The sequence below is a fragment of the Salmo trutta genome, chromosome 18 (genome assembly GCF_901001165.1).
Source record: "Salmo trutta chromosome 18, fSalTru1.1, whole genome shotgun sequence".
Classification (NCBI taxonomy): Eukaryota; Metazoa; Chordata; class Actinopteri; order Salmoniformes; family Salmonidae; genus Salmo; species Salmo trutta.
Window position 1 is genome coordinate 55220553 of NC_042974.1, and position 21676 is coordinate 55242228.

Sequence of the window (21676 nt, forward strand, 5' to 3'; positions counted from 1 at the left end):
AAACCATTCAGTGTGTCACTTCCTCCCCACAAATTTTCCTATTGATGTTACAGAAGCTTTGTCCAGATGGCAACACAACGCACAACACAAACACCGGACCTGAGCTCTCTCTCTCTCTCCAGCTGACACGATAGCCGCCAGTGGAATTTGGACCAGGCACAGACAGCCAGTCTCTGGATTTATATTAGATCCTATATATTATTTGCTACATCGGCTAGCAACGTCTTAAGTTCTTACCCCAGTAAGAGATGAAATGAAAACAGGAAGTCAAGGTGTGACACAGGTTGTCCCGGTCCTCTTTTTCCACAGCCTGCCGTCGCTGGACCATCTTGACCCTGTAGCCATTCTGAAAGAGCTCCCCGCAAGACTTCTTACGTCTCCACGTGTTCTGAAACTTCTCAGAGCGTGTGCCCCCTTCGGGCCCTCGGTACACTAACATCTTAGTCGGAATCATGATGTATTTCTTCCAAGACTGACAAATACCTTTGGCTAAATGACGGGCAAGTCGGCAAAAGCTTCTCAAAATCAAAAGTAAGTTGTCCAGTTGTTGCTTCTTGTCAGTCAGTGTCTAAACATTGCTCAGTTCAAGGCTTCACAACATCCTCTGGAACCGCGTTTTCCAATTCCTTAAAACAGCTTACTCTATCTATCCACTGCTTATTTTCCCTTCCTTTATCACACAGCAAATCAATCAAAGGCTCTCAGTATCCATCTCGGACAGCAGAGAAAAGACGAGCAGGTGGGCTCAACATGTCTGTGTCCAGCAGGAAGAGATTTAAGTGTGTTGGGATCAGATTTACCACAGACACTCATACTGTAGCATCCTCGTTGTGATCATCAGTGGTGTACGGCAAGCTTAAAGCAAGCCCCTCTTCTGATCCATCAGAATATTACACTATAAGCTCCTTTAGGATTCGCCAACAGAGAAAGACAGAGGCCAGACAGACGGTGAGGCAAGTATGTCCTATTACTACCAGACGATGTACAGTACATATCATCAGACTGCAGATAGTCTATAGGATGGCCACATTCTGTCATAGACAGTCATTTTAGGGTAGAATGTATTTTAACTCCTTAAAACTGTCACCAGAAAGAAAGTGTATCACCACGTGATGTGGCAGTGCCGAGTCAAGCTCTGGGCATAGAGTGGCATTTTTCCTATTTTGTTGCCTTACAACCTGGAATTAAAATTAATTTTTTTGGGGGGGGTTGTATCATTTGATTTACACAACATGCCTACCACTTTGAAGATGCTAAATATTTTTTGTTGTGAAACAAACAAGAACCAAGACAAAAAAACTGAAAACTTGAGCGTGCATAATTATTCACCCCCCCCCCCAAAGTCAATACTTTGTAGAGCCACCATCTGCAGAAATTACAGCTGCAACTCTTGGGGTATGTCTCTATAAGCTTGGCACATCTAGCCACTGGGACTTTTGCCCATTCTTCAAGGCAAAACTGCTCCAGCTCCTTCAAGTTGGATGGGTTCCACTGGTGTACAGCAATATTTAAGTCATACCACAGATTCTCAATTGGATTGAGGTCTGGGCTTTGACTAGGCCATTCCAAGACAATTAAATGTTTCCCCTTAAACCACTCAAGTGTTGCTTTAGCAGTATGCTTAGGGTCATTGTCCTGCTGTAAGGTGAACCTTCGTCCCAGTCTCAAATCTCTGGAAAACTGAAACAGGTTTCCCTCAAGAATTTCCCTGTATTTAGCATCATCCATCATTCCTTCAACTCTGACCAGTTTCCCAGTCCCTGCCGATGAAAAACATCCCCACAGCATAATGCTGCCACCACCACGCTTCACTGTGGGGATGGTATTCTCAGGGTGATGACAGGTGTTGGGTTTGTGCCAGACATTGCGTTTTCCTTGATGGCCAAAAAGCTACATTTAGTCTCATCTGACCAGAGTACCTTCTTCCATATGTTTGGGGAGTCTCCCACATGACTTTTGGCAAACACCACACGTGTTTGCTTATTTTTTTCTTTAAGCAATGGCTTTTTTCTGGCCACTCTTCTTTAAAGCCCAGCTCTGTGGAGTGTACGGCTTAAAGTGGTCCTGTCACGCCCTGACCAGGGGAACTCTGCTATTTTGGTCAGGGTGTGGTATTTCTATGGTTTATTTTCTATGTTTTGTTATAGCCTTTCTTTGTGGTTTATTTCTATGTTGGTCTCGGGGTGATTTCCAATCAGACAGCTGTCGCTAGCTATGTCTGATTGGGAATCACATTTAAGTTCCTTTCCCCCCACGATGTTTGTGGGTTGTTGTCTCTTTTGTTTGAGCAGTTAATGATCAGGCATTTTCTTGGTTTTGTGTACGTGTTTAATTCAGTGTAAGAATAAACATGTGTTCGCTCCCAGCTGCGTTTTGGTCCGCTTCCTCATCACCCGACGCCAATCGTTACAGGTCCTATGGACAGATACTCCAATCTCCACTGTGGAGCTTTGCAGCTTCGGTCTTCGGTCTCTTTGTTGCCGCTCTGATTAATGCCCTCGTTGCCTGGTCCATGAGTTCTGGTGGGCGGCCCTCTCTTGGCAGGTTTGTTGTGGTGCCATATTTTTTACATTTTTTAACAATGGATTTAAATGGTGCTCCATGGGATGTTCAAAGTTTCAGATATTTTTTTAGAACCCAACCCTGATCTGTACTTCTCCACAACTTTATCCCGGACCTGTTTGGAGAGCTCCTTGGTCTTCATGGTGCCGCTTGCTTAGTGGTGTTGCAGACTCTGGGGTTTTTCAGAACAGGTGTATATATACACACTGAGATCATCTGACACTTAGATTGCACACAGGGGGACTTTATTTAACTAATTATGTGACTTCTGAAGGTAATTGGTTGCACCAGATCTTATTTAAGGGTTTCATAGCAAAGGGGGTGAATACATATGCACGGACCACTTTTCCGTTTTTTTTATTTTATTTATATTTTGAAGCAAGTTATTTTTTTCATTTCACTTCAACAATTTGGACTATTTTGTGTATGTCCATTACATGAAATACAAATAAAAATCCATTTAAATTACAGGTTATAATGCAACAAAATAGTAAAAACACCAAGGGGGATGAATACTTTTGCAAGGCACAGTATCTGAGAAGCTTTAGGAATCATTAATGAATTTCTCTGGATTTGGTGAAAGAACAATGATCCTGAATTCATCACAACTGCTGTAACAAAAGCTGACTGCTACCTACTGTACATTCAAGCTGAATTTTTTACATTCCACATAGCAGCTCAAAGCAGGAAAGGGCAGCAATGCGACTGTACAACAGATTGAAAAGCATTACATTCTATTGATGGAAAGCTTACATAATAGTTAATCTATTCATTCAGTATATCAATTGAGGTACACTTGCTATTGAAAATGTGTGCAATGAAAGTAATTTCAAAACATTCAGATGTTAAGTGAAATCCCAATGTCCAAAATCAACACAAAATATAAAACCTTTCCAGCAAGATTGCAGAATAACATTTTCAAAAAACATCTCTTATTTTCTTTCAATATCCATAAGTGCAATCATTTAAGGCTAGTATCAGTGGACAGCTTAACACTAAAAGCCTCTTTCTGTGTTTATTTGTACAGCTCATGAGTAAAAAGCTGGAGCATTTGGAGCAGGAATTAGCTGCTATCTTATCTTTTTGGGCAATGTTCTGCTGCTCTCTGGCACTCGTCCCCGAAAAGCTCTCACAATTTACTTACTAAAGCAGCAATGGAGGTTTGAATTTGAATGACAAACTGGTTTTATTTTCCATCCAAAGATATCAAAAACCAAAACAGTTGAACTTCCAACTAAGACTTAGTCAACATGGAAACTCAACTTGCAGGGTAGCTAGGCAACATCACTCAACATAATTACTCGGTACGTTGCCAGAGTTAGCTACAGTAGTAACTTGGAGGGTAGCCTATAAGCAGTTAGCTACAGTAGTAACTTGGAGGGAAGCCTATAAGCAGTTGGCTACAGTAGTAACACTTAGGGTAGCCTATAGGCAGTTGGCTACAGTAGTAACTTGGAGGGTAGCCTATAAGCAGTTAGCTACAGTAGTAACTTGGAGGGAAGCCTATAAGCAGTTGGCTACAGTAGTAACACTTAGGGTAGCCTATAGGCAGTTGGCTACAGTAGTAACACTTAGGGTAGCCTATAAGCAGTTGGCTACAGTAGTAACACTTAGGGTAGCCTATAAGCAGTTAGCTACAGTAGTAACACTTAGGGTAGCCTATAAGCAGTTAGCTACAGTAGTAACACTTAGGGTAGCCTATAAGCAGTTAGCTACAGTAGTAACACTTAGGGTAGCCTATAAGCAGTTGGCTACAGTAGTAACACTTAGGGTAGCCTATAAGCAGTTGGCTACAGTAGTAACACTTAGGGTAGCCTATAAGCAGTTAGCTACAGTAGTAACTTGGAATCTGTGCATGTTTACTTCCAACTAACATAACAGTCCTGAGTGCTTTCTGGGTCTTTAGTGTTTGAGTGCGTATTTGTGGACGTGTGTGTCTGTGTGTATCTATGTCAGAATGTTCAGACAGAAGATTTGGGAAAAGGCTCTTTGGTCGATGAGAGATTGAGCCTGACTAGGGATATGAGAGCCTATTCATTCAGTGAGGGCAGTAGTGCTAAGCTCTAACCACAGAAGTTACAGCATGACCTGGGTTCAAATACTATTCAAAATAATATCTAATACTTTACTTGGGCTTGATTGAGTTTGCCTGGCTTAATGAACCAATAGAATAGTCCCAAAACTGCAAACCCCGCTGTTAATTCAGATATAGCATTGTCATAGCATTGCCAGGTCATCACCATCAATCTCCATCTATTTTTAAAAGCAACTGAGTGCTAAAGCATGTCTTAGTTGGATGCACATTAAGGCCCAGCAGATGGCAGTCTTTTCTGTGGACAAAGGACAGCCTGTAGGGTTATCTTACCCTATGGGCCTGGTCAAAGGAAGCGCACTAACTAGGGAATAGAGAATCATTTTGGATACAGAGCTTTATCTACCTATGGCCCCTGAGGGGTATCCTATGAATCAGGTTTGAGGACCTAGCGAGGTAACTTTGTTAAACTCTGAGATCAACTTGGGATAACGAGTCATACGAATGTGGCTCACCTTTTAGTCAGGTACATTTCTATGGCAATGAATCAAGGCTAACGAAGTCAGGGCTAACTCCACTTATCATGACGTTACCATTGGTGTATTAAAATGTGGCTTTTTGTGATAACACAAAAATCTCTTAATAATCCAACCTCGATCCCGCCTCCTGAATTCAAGTTTGACATTTCATGACAAACATTTTTTTTTTTTTTTTAACCTTATTTACCTATTTACCTACCTATATTTACCTAGGAAAGTCAGTTAAGAACAAATTGCTATTTACAATGACGGCCAACAAACATGATTTTGACGGTTCGGGACCTTTAAGCCTAAACTGGAAGATGAAGTTACCTGAAGCTGGTTAGCTTTAGAAAACCCTGAATAGATCTATTGTATCTTGCTTCGTAGGATACCCGTCTGGTCAAAAGTAGAGCACTATAAAGTTAATAGGGTGCCATTTGGGACATAGACCTTTATCTGCCTGTGGGCCCTGGTCAAAAGTAGAGCACTATATAGTGAATAGGCTGCCATTTGGGACACAGACAGAGCTACAGTCAGATGCTGATCAGGACTGAGAGGAGGGAGGCGTGGTCCTGAGCTCTTATTGACAGCTAATTGACAACTGATTGACAGCTGATAAAGCCCTAACCAACCCCTGCATGTGATGAAGCAGAAAATCACCTTTACCTGTAATCTCCTATAGACCTCTCGCTCTCTCCTGGAGATTAGCCACAGTCTTCTGCATCCCAAATGGAACCCTATTCCCTATATAGTGCACTACTTTTGACCACGGCTCATGGGGAATAGGTTGTCATTTGGGACACGGACTGAGGCACACATTCATTTAGTAGATTGATTTCTATTTTAAAGCAGTGAATCAGGCAGGCGCCACTCAACAAAAGCCTATTAACTTTAATATCCCATTCATCATGTACATTCAATCATAGACCAATTTCAATCACTTCAATCATCATTCCAGGTACTGTGGCAAGCAAAACAAAAAAGCTTGTTCAATGACATGAAAGGTATTGAAATGACTTGTTGTATTCCATCATGGCAACCTAATCCAAGACTGACAGCAGTGCAATATCACAACATTGTGAAATGTACATTGACAGGAACCAGAAACCATCACTGGTAAGTAAACAAATGATTGCTGTCAATGAACAACCAATACCATTATTACTGTCAGCCCCAGCAGCTACTCCCAGCATCTGCGGATGTTGAAAAGAGGGTTGGGTCCAACATAAGCTAACCAAAGTGAAACCAGACCAAAAAGGAATCCATCAGGATCAACTAGAAAACAATGATTTAATTCAACAATCCATCTTAAACCACTGTAATACAAATATAATCCACTGGGGGGCGTTGCTGACCTGCTCACCATCTAGGTTGAAATATAAAACACCACTCCCACATTTGGCCAACATGTAGGCTGTTTTGGAGGTCTGAGCAATCCAACCAGGACCAGGACTACTACATTAGTACTGGCCCATATAATAGACCTTTAGAGGTGTAAATGTATACAGGTATTCTGTACTTACCAAGCCAGCTCCTGTTGAGATAAACGGACACGAACACCGGGGGAACAGTGAAGAAGTCCACCACTGAGTTCACCTCCAGCCAGAACCACAGCTTGTCATTGGCTGCAATAAACTGAAAGGGAAAATAAACCAATTAACTACAGTACCAGTCATTCCAGGGTTTTTCTTTATTTTTACTATACTGTAGAATAATAGTGAAGACATCAAAATTATGAAGTAACACTGATGGAATCATGTAGTAAACAAAAGTGTTAAATAAATCAAAATATATTTGAGATTCTTCAAAGTAGCCAACCTTTGCCTATTTCCACACTCTTGGCATTCTCTCAACCAGCTTCATGAGGTAGTCACCTGGAATGAATTTCAATTAACAGGTGTGCCTTGTTAAAAGTTAATTTGTGGAATGTATTTTCTTCTTCATGTGTTTGAGACAATCAGTTGTGTTGTGGCAAGATAGGGGTGGTATACAGAAGAAAGCCCTATTTGGTAAAAGACCAAGTCCATATTATGGCAAGAACAGCTCAAACAAGCAAAGAGAAATGACAGTCCATTATTACTTTAAGACATGAAGGTCAGTCAATCCAGAAAATGTCAAGAACCGTCGAGCGCTATGATGAAACTGGCTCTCATGAGGACCGCCACAGGAAAGGAAGACCCAGAGTTACCTCTGCTGCAGACGATAAGTTCATTAGAGTTACCAGCCTCAGAAATTGCAGCCCAAATAAATGCTTCACCGAGTTCAAGTAACAGACACATCTCAACATCAACTGTTCAGAGAAGACTTGCGTGAATCAGGCCTTCATGGTCGAATTGCTGCAAAGAAACCACTACTAAAGGACACCAATAAGAAGAAGAGATTTGCTTGGTCCAAGAAACACGAGCAAATTATTAGACCGGTGGAAATCTGTCCTTTGGTCTGATGAGTCCAAATGTGACATTTTTGGTTCCAACCGCTGTGTCTTTGTGAGACGTAGAATAGGTGAACGGATGATCTCCGCATGTGTAGTTCCCACTGTGAAGCATGGAGAAGGAGGTGTGATGTTGTGGGGGTGCTTTGCTGGTGACACTGTCAGTGATTTATTTAGAATTCAAGGGACACTTAACCAGCATGGCCACCACAGCATTCTGCAGCGATACGCTATCCAATCTGGTTTGCGCTTAGTGGGACTATCATTTGTTTTTCAACAGGACAATGTCCCAAACACACCTCCAGGCTGTGTAAGGACTATTTGACCAAGAAGGAGAGTGATGGAGTGCTGCATCAGATGCCCTGGCCTCCACAATCACTGGGCCTCAAACAAATTGAGATGGTTTGGGATGAGTTGGACCGCAGAGTGAAGGAAAAGCAGCCAACAAGTGCTCAGCATATGTGGGAACTCCTTCAAGACTGTTGGAAAAGCCTTTCAGGTGAAGCTGGTTGAGAGAATGCCAAGAGTGTGCAACGCTGTCATCAAGGCAAATGGTGGCTACTTGGAAGAATCTAAAATATATTTTTGATTTAACACTTTTGATTACTACATGGTTCCATATGTGTTATTTCATAGTTTTGATGTCTTCACTATAATTCTACAATGTAGAAAATAGTCAAAATAAAGAAAAACCCTTGAATGAATAGGTGTGTCCAAACTGTTCACTGGTACTGTATAACCCACCAGCAGGGTTGGGGTTAATTCCACAAATTCAATTCTAACTAGACACAATTCAATTAATATTATTTCCAATGTTAGGTACATTCTAAGAATTCCATCCCCAATACAATATTACCCCCAACAATTACACAAATTCAAATTCAATTCCCTCAGGCTTTCAGGCTGATCCTGTCACTGCTCAGACAGCCTAGCTATACTGGAAATACAGAAATACATATACATGTTTTAAATTATTTAAAACAAATCCTAGAGTAAATGTTTTATACTAAGTGAATTAATTCCATTAACTGGGAAATGTACAAATATTGAATTCCAATTCAATTCCAAATTAAAAATGTTTTAAAATTCCAATTAAAACAGTTTAATTCCAATTCAATTCCAATTCCATAACTTGGAGATTATTGAAACTCGAGTCAAATTCACCCATAATATTCCACTTCCTGTGACAATTAACTGGAATTGATCACAACTCTGCCAACCATCCCCCTTTTAATGTTGATACATGACTGTTGTTTGTTCAGGGTACAAAAAGGCATTCAAGTTATGAAAGAACGACAGGTACCCGCAAACTGTTGAAGGCTTCCACAGTTTTAATGAGTGCGATGTTTCGACTTGAATTACTTTATCGGTCTTTGTTTCATGACATGATTGAAACTTCACTAGCGTAACAACTTGTTGTGTACAAGTCCTATGTAGCCTTGTACTTTCTTTACTTACCCGTAGACCAAAGTACAAGAGGAAGAAGACGTTGAAAGCCATGTCAATCTGTAGTGTGAAGTCTTTGTAGAAGTTCTGACAGGACTCGATGGGGCTGTCAAAAACACACAGAAAACTAAAATGTTAGAAATTTCTCACTTAGATGCATTCTTCTTCCCTGATTTAAAAAAAAGGCGAAAAAATAAAGAGGAATGAAAGAACTTGAAGGTGCAAAAGTTTGTATTTTCCCAGGATGTCTGTTGCGCAAATAACATGCATGAATAGTCACACAGGCATGTAATTGTAACATGTTGATATACCCCTGATTAACCCTTAAAGAACTGTGTGTACATTATTCTTCTAAAACTCACATTTACATGTTAGTCATTTAGCAGACGCTCTTATCCAGAGTCACTGAGAGTCAGCAGTTTGGCTAAACTGTGGAGTTATTGGCTCAGATTCATTTTAATTTCCACAATACAGAAAAAAACTATTCAATGTAATTAAATCCAAACCGAGATTAGGGAAGGACAAACAATTGGACCAAAACACAGTTTGAGATGATTATGTAAAAAGACAAACACATAGAGAGGACTCCGCTGCACTTGGTTCTGACATGGTTCTGACATAAAGCTCCACTCATTCTGGATCAAGCGTCCACTGGCCAGCCTGGCAGCTAGACAGTTCCCCTCCTTCTCTCTCTCTCTTTAGTTAATGGTATTTCTTCATCAGTCCTCACACTGACTTCTGAGTTGTTTCCTGAGGGGTATGCTACAATGCAAGCTAGATCTACTCAGGGTTTTATAAAGCTAGCCAGCTTCAGTTGGCGTCAGATTCCATCTTACATGGTGACCAGACCAGACGCGTGGCGTGCGCGAGCGTCGCAAAATACATTTACACATACATGTTATTCATTCTTTGCACCCACACCGCTTGCAAGCATCTGCGTAGCTAGGCACTCAAATAGAAATTGGTTCTATTTGTGATGCTTGATGCTCTGCAAGTCCTGCCTCTCCCATCTCCTCATTGGTTTTTAGGAGCATATACCCACGCAGGTGATTGAAAGATGAACTGAGGTCCACACTCCAGTCGGTTATGGTAATGCCCCTTAAAGTTGGTTGCCAACCGCCATATAAAGTCCAAAGAAGAGGAAGAAGCCTGAAGGAAGGAGGAGAGATGACTACAAACAAATTAGGTTTACCATTTTATCTGTGGATTAATTCTCGGAGTAGAGGACCTTGTGCATTTCAGGTAAAACAACAACCCAATGTTTAGATTCCAGGACAAATTAGCTAGCAACAGCAAGCTAGCTAGCTAAATTGCCATAAATGTTTAATGCTTTTGGACCTGTCCACAAATTAATATAATTGGTTCAGAGTTTGTTTTGATAATTCAATCTGCGTGTCCTCATCTTCTGGGGTGCGGGGACAAAATCAACATGCACGCGATGGCGGACGCACGCACGCGATGGCGGACGCACGCACGCGTGCGGTCTGGTCAGCATGTTAGACTGTCATGTTACGAAGGTGGATATTGATCGTGTACCTGCCCTCGAGCCTGCGCGACCTGGGCTTGCAACTGCATGTTCATGTCGCACGAGGCTAGTTGAATGCTGAAACATTAATACATTGGCGAGTAAGTGCAACATTTTTATTTGTACCGAAATCCTAATTAAATAAAAGTAATCTTGCCAATTCATCAGGCTATGATGTGAAATAGGCTTTTAGAAGTGTCATCTTTATTTTATTACGTATCGTTAATGTAATCTTTGGTGTGCTTATCAATGCACAAGCACCTTTCCCCCTCTTAATTGTATTAAGTCATACAAAGGTTTTACAGTGCGCAATGTTTGAAATGCATTCTGTCATTAGTAAATGTTTAATGTGATAGGTATTTTAACACAAAAAAAACATTTGATTAATACAAATATTTAAAGGTCCTGAACAGTCATTCTGATTCCCGTTTAAAATAGCCTTTTGACTTACTAAAACATCACCAAAAATATTTTTAACAGATAAAAATGCTCAAAATGTATGAAAAGTAACTTTTTCTCTCATGTCAAACTAACAGGAAGTCTGAAAAGACAGGCTGAGTTGGCGGGGAGCTTATGATTTGATTTGATTAATTTAATTTATGCTCTCAGTCGAATTATGCAGAATACAGTAACATTTAGACAATACTGTAGCCCTTTCCTACAGTCAAATGACCTAGTGGCCTCATGGGTGAAATGTTATTAATTACAGGTGCCAAATGGTTTTGTTATATTTCAGTCTTCTGTGATGTATATTAAGTGTAATATTGGGATGCAGACTCAAAATGTAATACATTTCAACTCTATATCTGACACGGTACAGGTGTCTTCTTTGTTTAAGCCCATAACCATGTGTGTGAAGTGTATACTTTTGTTTCAAAGGAGATTTGTTTAAGACTACCAAGAAACCCTGATTCAGCCAACTGCAGTAAAATGTAAAAAAACAAACAAGATATTGCATTCAGATAAAAAGGTCCTAGCTTACAAGAAAAGACCGTTTAAAAAGTTTAAAAAGTCACATTTAGTTATACAAAAACCTGATGGCAATGGCTATGGTGGCTATTGTCCTCGTGTTGTTGCTGGACAGTTGGCTCTGGTTTCGGAGGACTCTGCCAGTACTGTCTCCCCTTCTCTGTGGTAGGAGATCATGTGGAGAGTGGTCAGGTTGGTGCATTATGTCACTGACCAATCTTACTTTCTCTCTCTGTGACTGTGTTTTTTGTTATGATCTTGCTTTCCCTTTCCTGTACCTTGTCCAGTGACGCTTGCTGTTTCTTTGTGCAGCCCACCAGTAACACACTGGCATACTCCAGGCATGGTTGGATCAGAGCGGTGTAGATTTCCACAAGGCCATCAGTAGGGAGGCCGTTTCTTGCCATCAAAGTCAGGAATTGGAGATGCTTTGAATCATGTCCACCCAGGATTAGTAGAGTTGGTTGGGGAGGATTTCGGGAGAAGCAGATTCTCAATTGGACAGACTTCTTTCCATTGAGAAGCATGTTGTTCTCTGCTGCCCATTCCTCCAGTTGCTTCAGCTCCTCTTCCATTGAGGTGTCAGTTTGCTAGCCTTAAAGCACGGGACAGCTAAGTGTCGTCAGCATAGCCAGTGTCTAGTGTGTCTTCAAAGCTGACTCTCCGAGTGGACATGTGGAGCAGGAAGAGGTAAGGTGAGACTACCACAGCCTGTGGGAGCCCAGATGTTACCTCTGTCCATAAGCTGTATATTCCATTTGCCACCCCCCTCTGTGTTCTCCAAATAGTGAGGCCAGTTGAGAAGCCTTGGACTAAGACCCAGACTGGCCAGACGCTGCAGGAGTTTAGCACGGTCGACACGATCAAAACCCTTTGACATATCTGCCATCAGAACCAGAACAATTGTGGGTTGCTTTGACCCTGTCTCTGTAAGCCAGATGTGTGTGGCTCTGACCAGTGCATTTGTTGTGCTGTGTTTAGGCAAGTATGCATACTAGTTTTTGCATTCCTCAAGAGAAACTGGCATGAGCTTCTTCACAATGAGCCTTTTCTGGACTTTATCAACGCCTATGTCAAGCAACATGGACGCAGTGAGCAGTGTTGCAGCGAGATTATCTCAAGCAAATTTACTGATACGCAAAGCAACTCAAACATTGAAATTGAATGCAACATCCATTGTCTGACAATATCAATATAGGCAAAATGTTGGCTATATATTTTAGTTGGCTAGCCCAAATGGAACTGTCAACACTGTTTACCAAGCTAGCTAGCTAATCTTGGATGCAGTTGAAACTTCACAGGGTGAGGTCTGGGTACATAACATATATACACTGAGTAAACAAAACATTAGGATTGCATATTGATGTCACCTGTTAAATCCACTACAATCAGGGGAGGAGACAGGTTAATGAAGGATTTTTAAGCCTTGAGACAATTGAGACATGGATTGTGTGTGTGCCATTCAAAAGGGTGAAAGGGCAAGACAATATAAGTGCCTTTGAACGGCGCACCGGTTTGAGTGTGTCAAGAACTGCAACGCTGCTGGGTTTTTCACGCTCAACGGTTTTCCATGTGTATGAAGAATGTCCATCACCGAAAGGACATCCAGCCAACTTGACACAATTGTGTAAAGCATTGGAATAAACATGAGCCAGCATACATGTAGAACACTTGACACCTTGTAGAGTCCATGATGTGATGAGTTGAGGCTGTTCTGAGGGCAAAAGGGGGTGCAACTCAATATTAGGAAGGAGTTCTTAATGTTTGTACACTCATTGACTGGCAGACAATTTACAGATATCATGACTCTCAATGATGTCAAGAACTATATGATTCGCACGCTTGGTATGTCTCTTGATGTAATGACATGACAACTGTGTTAGAGTCTTGGGCAACCCTTCCTCCGCTTTTGTTCCATGCTGGCTGAAGACCTAGCTAGCCAGTTACTAGCTAACACCAGACACAGATGAAAGCGGAAACCTATACATATATTAATATGGGAAACCTCTAATTATATTTACTGACACGTTGCAATCAAATTTTGGCACCAGTAGAATAGCTACCTACAATAGCGCTGTAACTCACGCCCCTCTGCGACCACGCCTTCTGCGATGTTGGTTACAAAGCGGTACTTATTTAAATTAGGTAAGAGAATAAGACGTTAGTTACCATTGGTGTATTAAAATGAAAGGATTTTGCGATGACATGGTGTAACGTCTGCTTCCAACTCACACTCTCAAACACGTAGATCCCCTGAACACAGCTCACTTTCCAGCCCTCTTTCCAGCTCTCACACTCAAATATATAGATATCCTGAACGCATCTCACTCTCCAGATCCCAATCACCTGAATTCTGATCACCTGTTCACACACCTGTATGTTATTATCACACGCTATTTAGTTCAGTTCTTTGCACCCCATCATTGTGAGGTATTGTTTGTTTTGTGACACACTTCTATTCAGAGCTCTGTTTTTCCTGTAATTTAATCCTCCGTGTATGATAGTTTTTGCCTGCCTCACTAACGACGCCTTTTGCCTATTTCCTGCCTGTACCTTAGCCTATCGGATTTCCTGTTATCAACCTATTGCCTGATCTCCCGGACGACATTACTAGCCTTTTCCCTGCCTGTACTGTTGCCTTTTTGGACCCCCTGTGTATGACCTTCTGCCTGCCCCTGGAACCAGCTACCTGCCTCCTCCTGTGGTCCTTTACAATAAACACCTGCTGCTCCCTGCGCTTGAAACCAGCTCTCTGTCTCCCATCATGTTCACTACACATGGGGGATGGGACCAGTAACTTAATGACTAAACTAAACTAACAATGTACAGAGCATTCAGGAAAGTATTCAGGCCCCTTGACTTTTTCCACATTTGTTACGTTACAGCTTTATTCTAAAATGGATGAAATAAAACATTTTCCAAATCAATCTACACAAAATACCCCATAATGACAATGTGAAAACAGTTTATTTTTAAACATTTTGCACATTTATTAAAAATAAAAAACAGATACCTTATTTACATAAGTATTCAGACCATTTGCTATGAGACTTGAATTGACCTCAGGTGCATCCTGTTTCCATTGATCGTCCTTGAGATGTTTCTACAACTTGATTGGAGTCCACCTGTGGTAAATTGAATTGGACATGATTTGGAAAGGCACACACCTGTCTATATAAGGTCCCACAGTTGGCAGTGCATGTCAGAGCAAAACCCAAGCCATGAGGCCGAAGGAATTGGCCGTAGAGCTACGAGACAGGATTGTGTCGAGGCTCAGATCTGGGGAAGCGTACCAAAACATTTCTGCAGCTTTGAAGATCCCCAAGACCACAGCGACCTCCATCATTCTTAAATGGAAGAAGTTTGGAACCACCAAGACTCTTCCTAGAGCTGGCCGCCCGGCCAAACTGAGCAATCAGGGGAGAAGGACCTTGGTCAGGGAGGTGACCAAGAACCCGATAGTCACTCTGACAGAGCTCCAGCGTTCCTCCGTGGAGATGGGAGAATCTTCCAGAAGGACAACCATCTCTGCAGCACTCCGCCAATCAGGCCTTTATGGTAGAGTGGCCAGACGGAAGCCACTCCTCAGTAAAAGCCACGACAGCCCGCTTGGAGTTTGCCAAAAGGCACCTAAAGGACTCTCAGACCATGAGAAACAAGATTCTCTGGTCTGACTCTTTGGCCTGAATGCCAAGCGTTACGTCTGGCGTAAACCTGGCACCATCCCTACGCTGAAGCATTGGGGTGGCAGCATCATGCTGTGGGGATTTCTTTCAGCGGCAGGGACTGGGAGAATGGTCAGGATCGAGGGAAAGATGAACAGAGCTAAGTACAGAGTTCCTTGATGAAAACCCGCTCAAGAGCACTCAGGGCCTCAGACCGGGGTGAAGGTTCACCTTCCAACAGGACAACGACCCTAAGCGCACAGCCAAGACAACACAGTAGTGGCTTCAGGACTAGTATCTGAATGTCCTTGAGTGGCCCAGCCAGAGCCCAGACTTCAACTCGATCGAACATCTCTGGAAAGATCTGAAAATAGCTGTGCAGCGATGCTCCCCATCCAACCTGACAGAGCTTGAGAGGATCTGCAAAGAAGAATGGGAGAAACTCCCCAAATACAGGTGTGCCAAGATTGTAGCATCATACCCAAGAAGCATCGAGGCTGTAATCGCTGCCAAAAGTGTTTCAACAAATGACTGAATAAAGGATCTGAATACTTATGTAAATGTAATTTATTTATTTTTTATATATTTGCAAAAATGTCTAAAAACCTGTGTTTGCTTTCTCATTATGGAGTATTGTGTGTAGATTGATGAGGGAAAAAACATTTAAATTGATTTTAGAATAAGGTTGTAACGTAACAAAATGTGGAAAAAGTCACAGGGTCTGAATACTTCCCGAATGCACTGTACAGACATTTTCAATCTTTGGTCATCCTACTTTGATCTGGTTTCATCCAAATATCATCTAATTTCATGAAGAACATAATCTTGACTGCTCGGGACGTTTAAACAAGGTGGTGAAAATGAAAAGTGGACTTAGAACCAGTATATATACAGTACCAGGGATGAGCAACTACAGTACTCAGGACCTGATTGGTGTCACACCCCAGCTAACACACCTGACCCCAATAATCAGCAAATGATAGCTTTCCTGAGTTGACGATCCACTGTTGTGCAGCTCAAGAGAGGTGATTAAGTTACACTTGAAATTCACTACTGTTTGCCAGCTTAACTATCTGTGTGCCCTATACATTTCCTCTAGCTCAGGCCTACAGCTATGCATTTGGTTTGCTAATTTGCAAGCTCAAGCTTCTTGTAATTTAGCCCAGAATTTCAAGTGTAACTTCATCACCTCTTGGTTACAGCAGATGTACAAATACCCTTTATTTTTTATCATTGAACCCTCTCTCTGGCTAGGACATATAGACAAACTCTGTGTGACTTTTACTGCTGAGGTCGATTACCATCCCCCGCCTCAGCCTGACCTCATTGTCCAGTGTTAGGGACAAGGTTGCCAGGGAATTCAGTCAGCTGACCTAGTCAGCCAATCACAGGCCCTATCAGGTGGGTTAACAGACCCCTTAGTTGGACACGGGCGTAGAAAGACGACAGGTCAGAAGAACTCTGCACCACCTCAACACAACGCACCACTGGACCCTTCCAACATGGACAAGCTTCCATCTTGGACTTCCTAACTGTGTGTTAGTGCGTGAATTACCATAAACCACTTTCATCGAATCTCTTCCTATTTGCTGTGAATTAAATTAATGACTGGTTTATCTTTGTGAGAGGGAGGGAATCTGATTTCACTGGTCCTCAACTCACAGCTCAGACATTTAATTCAGGATAAGTGGAGTTAGCCCTGAGTTAGCCTGCCCTGGAGAAGGTTAGTTCTTAATTAGGGATAGGGTTTAGTTTAATGAAATTCCGCCTGACTGACGTGCCCAAAATAAACTGCCTGTTACTCAGGCCCAGAAGCCAGGATATGCATATAATTAGTAGCATTGGATAGAAAACACGTTGAAGTTTCTAAAAAACTGTTAAAATAATGTCTGAGACCATAACAGAATTGAAAAAAATCCATCGAAAATCCAACCGGAATCTTTTTTTTTTTTAGGTACCAGGCTCTTATTATGGAAACCAATTGTTTCTATGTAAATCCATCTCCCAGATTACAATTCCTATGGCTTCCACTAGATGTCAACAGTCTTTATTCAAGGTTTCAGGCTTTTTTTTAAATGAACAAGTATTTGGAGTTTTGGTTAGGAGACGACCTGAACAATATCAGTCTTTCGGTGTGCGAGGGAGAGGGCGCACGCTTACAAATTTTCCTTTCCTATTGAACATACTACTTTCCGTATGAAATATTATAGTTTATTTACATTTTAGGGTACCTGACGATTAAATAGAAATGTTGTTTGACTTGTTTGGATGAAGTTTAGCGGTAGCTTTTTGGACTCCTTTGTCTGCATGTTGAACGAGTGGATTACTGAAATTGATGGCGCCAACGAAATAGACATTTTGGGATATAAAGAAGGATTTTATCTAACAAAACGACCATTCATGTTGTAGCTGGGACCCTTGGAATTGCAAACAGAGGAAGATCTTCAAAAGTAAGTGATTTATTTCAGCGCTATTTGTGATTTTTATGAAGCCTGTGCTGGTTGAAAAAATATGTTGTGGGGCGCCGTCCTCAGACAATCGCATGGTATGCTTTCGCCGTAAAGTCTTTTTGAAATCGGACAACGCAGTTAGATTAACAAGAATTTAAGCTTTTAAATGATATAAGACACTTGTATGTTCATGAATGTTTAATATTACGATAATTTATTTGAATTGTGCGCCCCCCAATTTCACCGGATGTTGTTGGCTGGTGTCCCGCTAGCGGGACGCCTATCCCTTAAGGATTCACTGCCATGGAAATGTACCTGTCTAAAAGGTGACCCACTTTAATGTCACTGGTTATTCAGAGTTGAACTCCTCTATATCGCATCGCACCTTACCACTCTGGTGTGATAAGAGTAATGAAGGCTCCTCAGAGGAGGAAGTGAAGGACCATCCTCCGCAGTGATTTACATTTTTACATTTAAAAAGTTATCCTTTTCAGATAAAACAATACTAAATATAATCACGTCACCAAATAATTGATTAAAACATACTATTTTGCATGAAGGTCTACAGTACCCTCAACAGCACTCTGTAGGGTGCACCATGGTGTAGCCGGAGGACAGCTAGCTTCCGTCCTCCTCTGGGTACATTGACTTCAATATAAAACCGCGGAGGCTCATGGTTCTCACCCCCTTCCATAGACTTACACAGTAATTATGACATCGTCCAACCTCTCAGAGCTCTTGCAGCATGAACTGACATGTTGTCCAACCAATAAAAGGATCAGATAATGAATCTAGTGCTGAAAGCCTAAGATACAGCTAGCTAGCACTGCAGCGCATAAAATGTGGTGAGTAGTTGACTCAAAGACAGAGAAAGACAATAGTTGAACAGTTTTTGAGCAAGAGAGATACTTTTTTTCACTTTTAGTTTCATTTACTTAGCTAGCCAGTTTAGCCTAATCAAACACCCTGCTCAAACAGAGTGATGCTATGTTAGCTAGCTGGCTATGACTATCCAACACAACACTAGAACTCAAGATAAGCTTTTGGTTTTACAAATCTATTGCCATCGGGGCCTGCCGGTGTAAGTGCTAAACTGCTTACTGAGTGTACACTAACGTTACAGCATGATTGTAGCAGGTTTACTAACGCGTTAGTTCTATTAGCTATGTTGACTATAACGTTACTTTAGCTAATATGGTGACAATGCTGTAGGCTGTGTGTAGCAGTTATGATATAGTTTGGCTTGGAAAGGTTTTTTCACCTGGTCACATACAGCTGATGTTTTGTGCATTGATGTCCACAAGGGACGAAGGGAAAAGATGGGAGGAGAGCGCATAGATACGAGAAGGAATACAAGGTGGCTGTTATGAAAGTGAACTGTGTTTACGCGTGATAGGGGTGTATTCATTCCGCTGATTCCGTTGAAAAAGTTCCTTAAACGAAACAAAACAAGGATGAACATACCTGAATTTGCAAAATATAAACTCTTGTTTGCAACTGTTGGACTAATGATCGACCTGTGTGCACCTACGTTGTAAACTTTAATTCATAGGCTAGGTTGTAGCAACCTCATGATGGGTAGAGGGACATTTTAAGTATCATGTTGTAGCCTAAACCTATCGCTGTTACACTGAACTAGGTGAATGGAATATGAATGACAGTCATCCAACATGCTGTAATCAAAATAGGGCCATGCTCATGGAAAAAAATGTCCTCTGACCTCCACTGAATAAGAGTGTCTGCTAAATTACCATAATGTAAACGTACAAATGAACACCTCAAAGCATACTGGGTATTATTCTAATGAGTTTGCCCCTGAAATGATTGGCCTTATTTCGGGGGTGGATCTCATTGGAATAATACCCAGCCTGGTTTGCAAGTGTTCATTTGTATATTTACATTTTGGTCATTTAGCAGACACTTATCCAGAGTGATTCAAGGTAGGTAAACAACCATATATCACAGTCATAACATGTTTTTTGTTACCATTACTGAGAATGTTTTTCTAGTGAAGGCGTGTACTTGCAAATGTATTTGTATTTTGAAATGACAAAATACCTCAATATACCTGTGTCTTATGTAAATACAATACTTTCCAAAAGTATTTTGTATTTTAGTTTGATACAATGGTCTCTAGAGTATGTGGTAGCAAATCTATAGGAAGAGAGAGACTGCAGATTCTTTCAAACAACAATTTTATAAGATTTTTCTATAAAAGCAGAGACCCGACTATGTTTGTTATGCTTTCAAGTCTGAACCATTCACCAACAATGGTTCAGAGTTTAAGGCTTAACAAACATAGTCGGGTCTCTGCGTTTATAGAAAAGTACATCATTTTTGTATACGTGGCAGTCAGCAGATAGTGTGTTAAAGGCAATTAGTTGTCTGTGCAGATTTAAGATAGCACAAGGTTGACAACCTGAGGGCTCAACCGTCTAACTGCATTCACAACAGCAAACACTATAATGTGCTAATTTCTGCAAGTTTCCATACATGTGACTTTTTGTAGATAGTAAACCCACTGGATGTCACATGCTCCGGTTGCACCCAAACGGACCGTAGCTATATTAACTATAAATCCCACAAAGACAAGTTTTATGCCTTTAGAGATTGACTACTCACTCAAGGATGATTGAGGCTGAGGATGTCCTAAAATGTACAATGTGTAAAAATAATGCTTCAGTAGGCCTACAAGGCTAATTACAGGAAGGGCCCATATCTGTTACAACCAGCTGTCACTTAACAGACGACACGCTACACAACAAGTTGCTGCCGCTGTGAGTCAAAGTGTGACTTGAGGCAAGCTGAGAGCCTTGTTGTTGACATTGGGTCAGCTAATGACGTTGGGTCAGCTAATGACGTTGGGTCAGCTAATGCTTCAGGCGATGGACAGAGGGATAATACAGTATACAAACTTCTTAAATTCATTTATATACAAAATGTTATTGAAATATAATAATCATAACCTTTAGAAAAACTGACAAGGGAAGTACCACAACACGGTTCATTTTGCAAGTCAAAAGATTAAAGGTCAGGTCAAAGGTCATATGTTCTTCATCAGGTGAAAAGGTATTTCAGGTCGTAACCTGGATGACAGGGTGGGAGTACACATGGTATTGCATAGGGCGTAACTCTACCTGCGTTTGTTTAGATAATGAAATTGGACAAATCACTCACAAAAAACAACAGACAGTGCTAACCATAGTACTCTAATGTAGTGGTTCTCAACCTGGGGTACTAGTGCCTCTGTACTGGCTTATCCACACGGGCTACTTGGGAAAACTCATAAGAACATACAGTAGGCTTAATGATCAGTTGCACATGAGGGGGTGCATTGTGAAGGGGTACTTCGGGCAGATTGTGCTATTTTGTATCCAACTTCATATAGCCAGCCAGAAGAAAGGCACACAGACACCCACACTTCAGTTTTTTTAAATCTTTAGTAAAAGATATCAAACAGTGATGACAGGCATTGACAGGACAGTCACAGCCACATGTTCACTGCTCTCAGAATAACTCTTTCAGACTGAATGCACAAAGGGATTGTAAAGTATAAATGCGTTGTAAAAAGTTATATTTTGTGTAATGGAACAATATTCCAATGCCTGTATGAGCCTAGCTGGGCACAATCTCCTGAGACCAGAAGGCTAATGACTTCTCTCTATAAAGTCCTTAGTTGGTAGATCATGATGCTTGCAACACCAGGGTTGTGGGTTCAATTCCCATAGTGGACCAGTACAAAAAATGGATACACTCAGTCGTTCTGGATAAGTGTGTCTACTATTTGACAAAAAATGTAAACGTAAGTTTGGCCACACCCCCTGTTCTCTGGGCAATAAAAAAAGCTTTTAGGCATCCTTCCTTTACTTCCTAATGGCACATCAGTAGGCTAAATAATAGCAATTAAGCCCTTTTAATGCAAAACACGTCAAAAATCTGAAAGGGCGTTCCGTTGGTGTTTCCTAGTGCTTAATGAGTGATGTTGATTATTCTAGAACAGGAAATTTGGTATTTCCTGTCTGTTCTGTTCTGTTCCGTCTGAGAGAGGCTCGGATCCTTGCCTTATAGAGATTAT

At 41.3% G+C, this 21676-nt stretch overlaps 1 protein-coding gene across 17 annotated transcripts in view; it reads right to left on the reverse strand.

Annotated features, from left to right (window-relative positions):
• Positions 1–21676, reverse strand: part of LOC115153540 (calcium-activated potassium channel subunit alpha-1) — a 214617-nt gene that overhangs the window by 79101 nt on the left and 113840 nt on the right. For all 17 annotated transcript variants that reach the window (XM_029699100.1, XM_029699098.1, XM_029699097.1 and 14 more), the window contains exons 4-5: positions 9005–9098; positions 6639–6750 (exon numbers count right to left, since the gene is read on the reverse strand). In XM_029699100.1, the coding sequence (XP_029554960.1) occupies positions 6639–6750; positions 9005–9098 (206 nt within the window). The remainder of the gene's footprint in view (positions 1–6638; positions 6751–9004; positions 9099–21676) is intronic.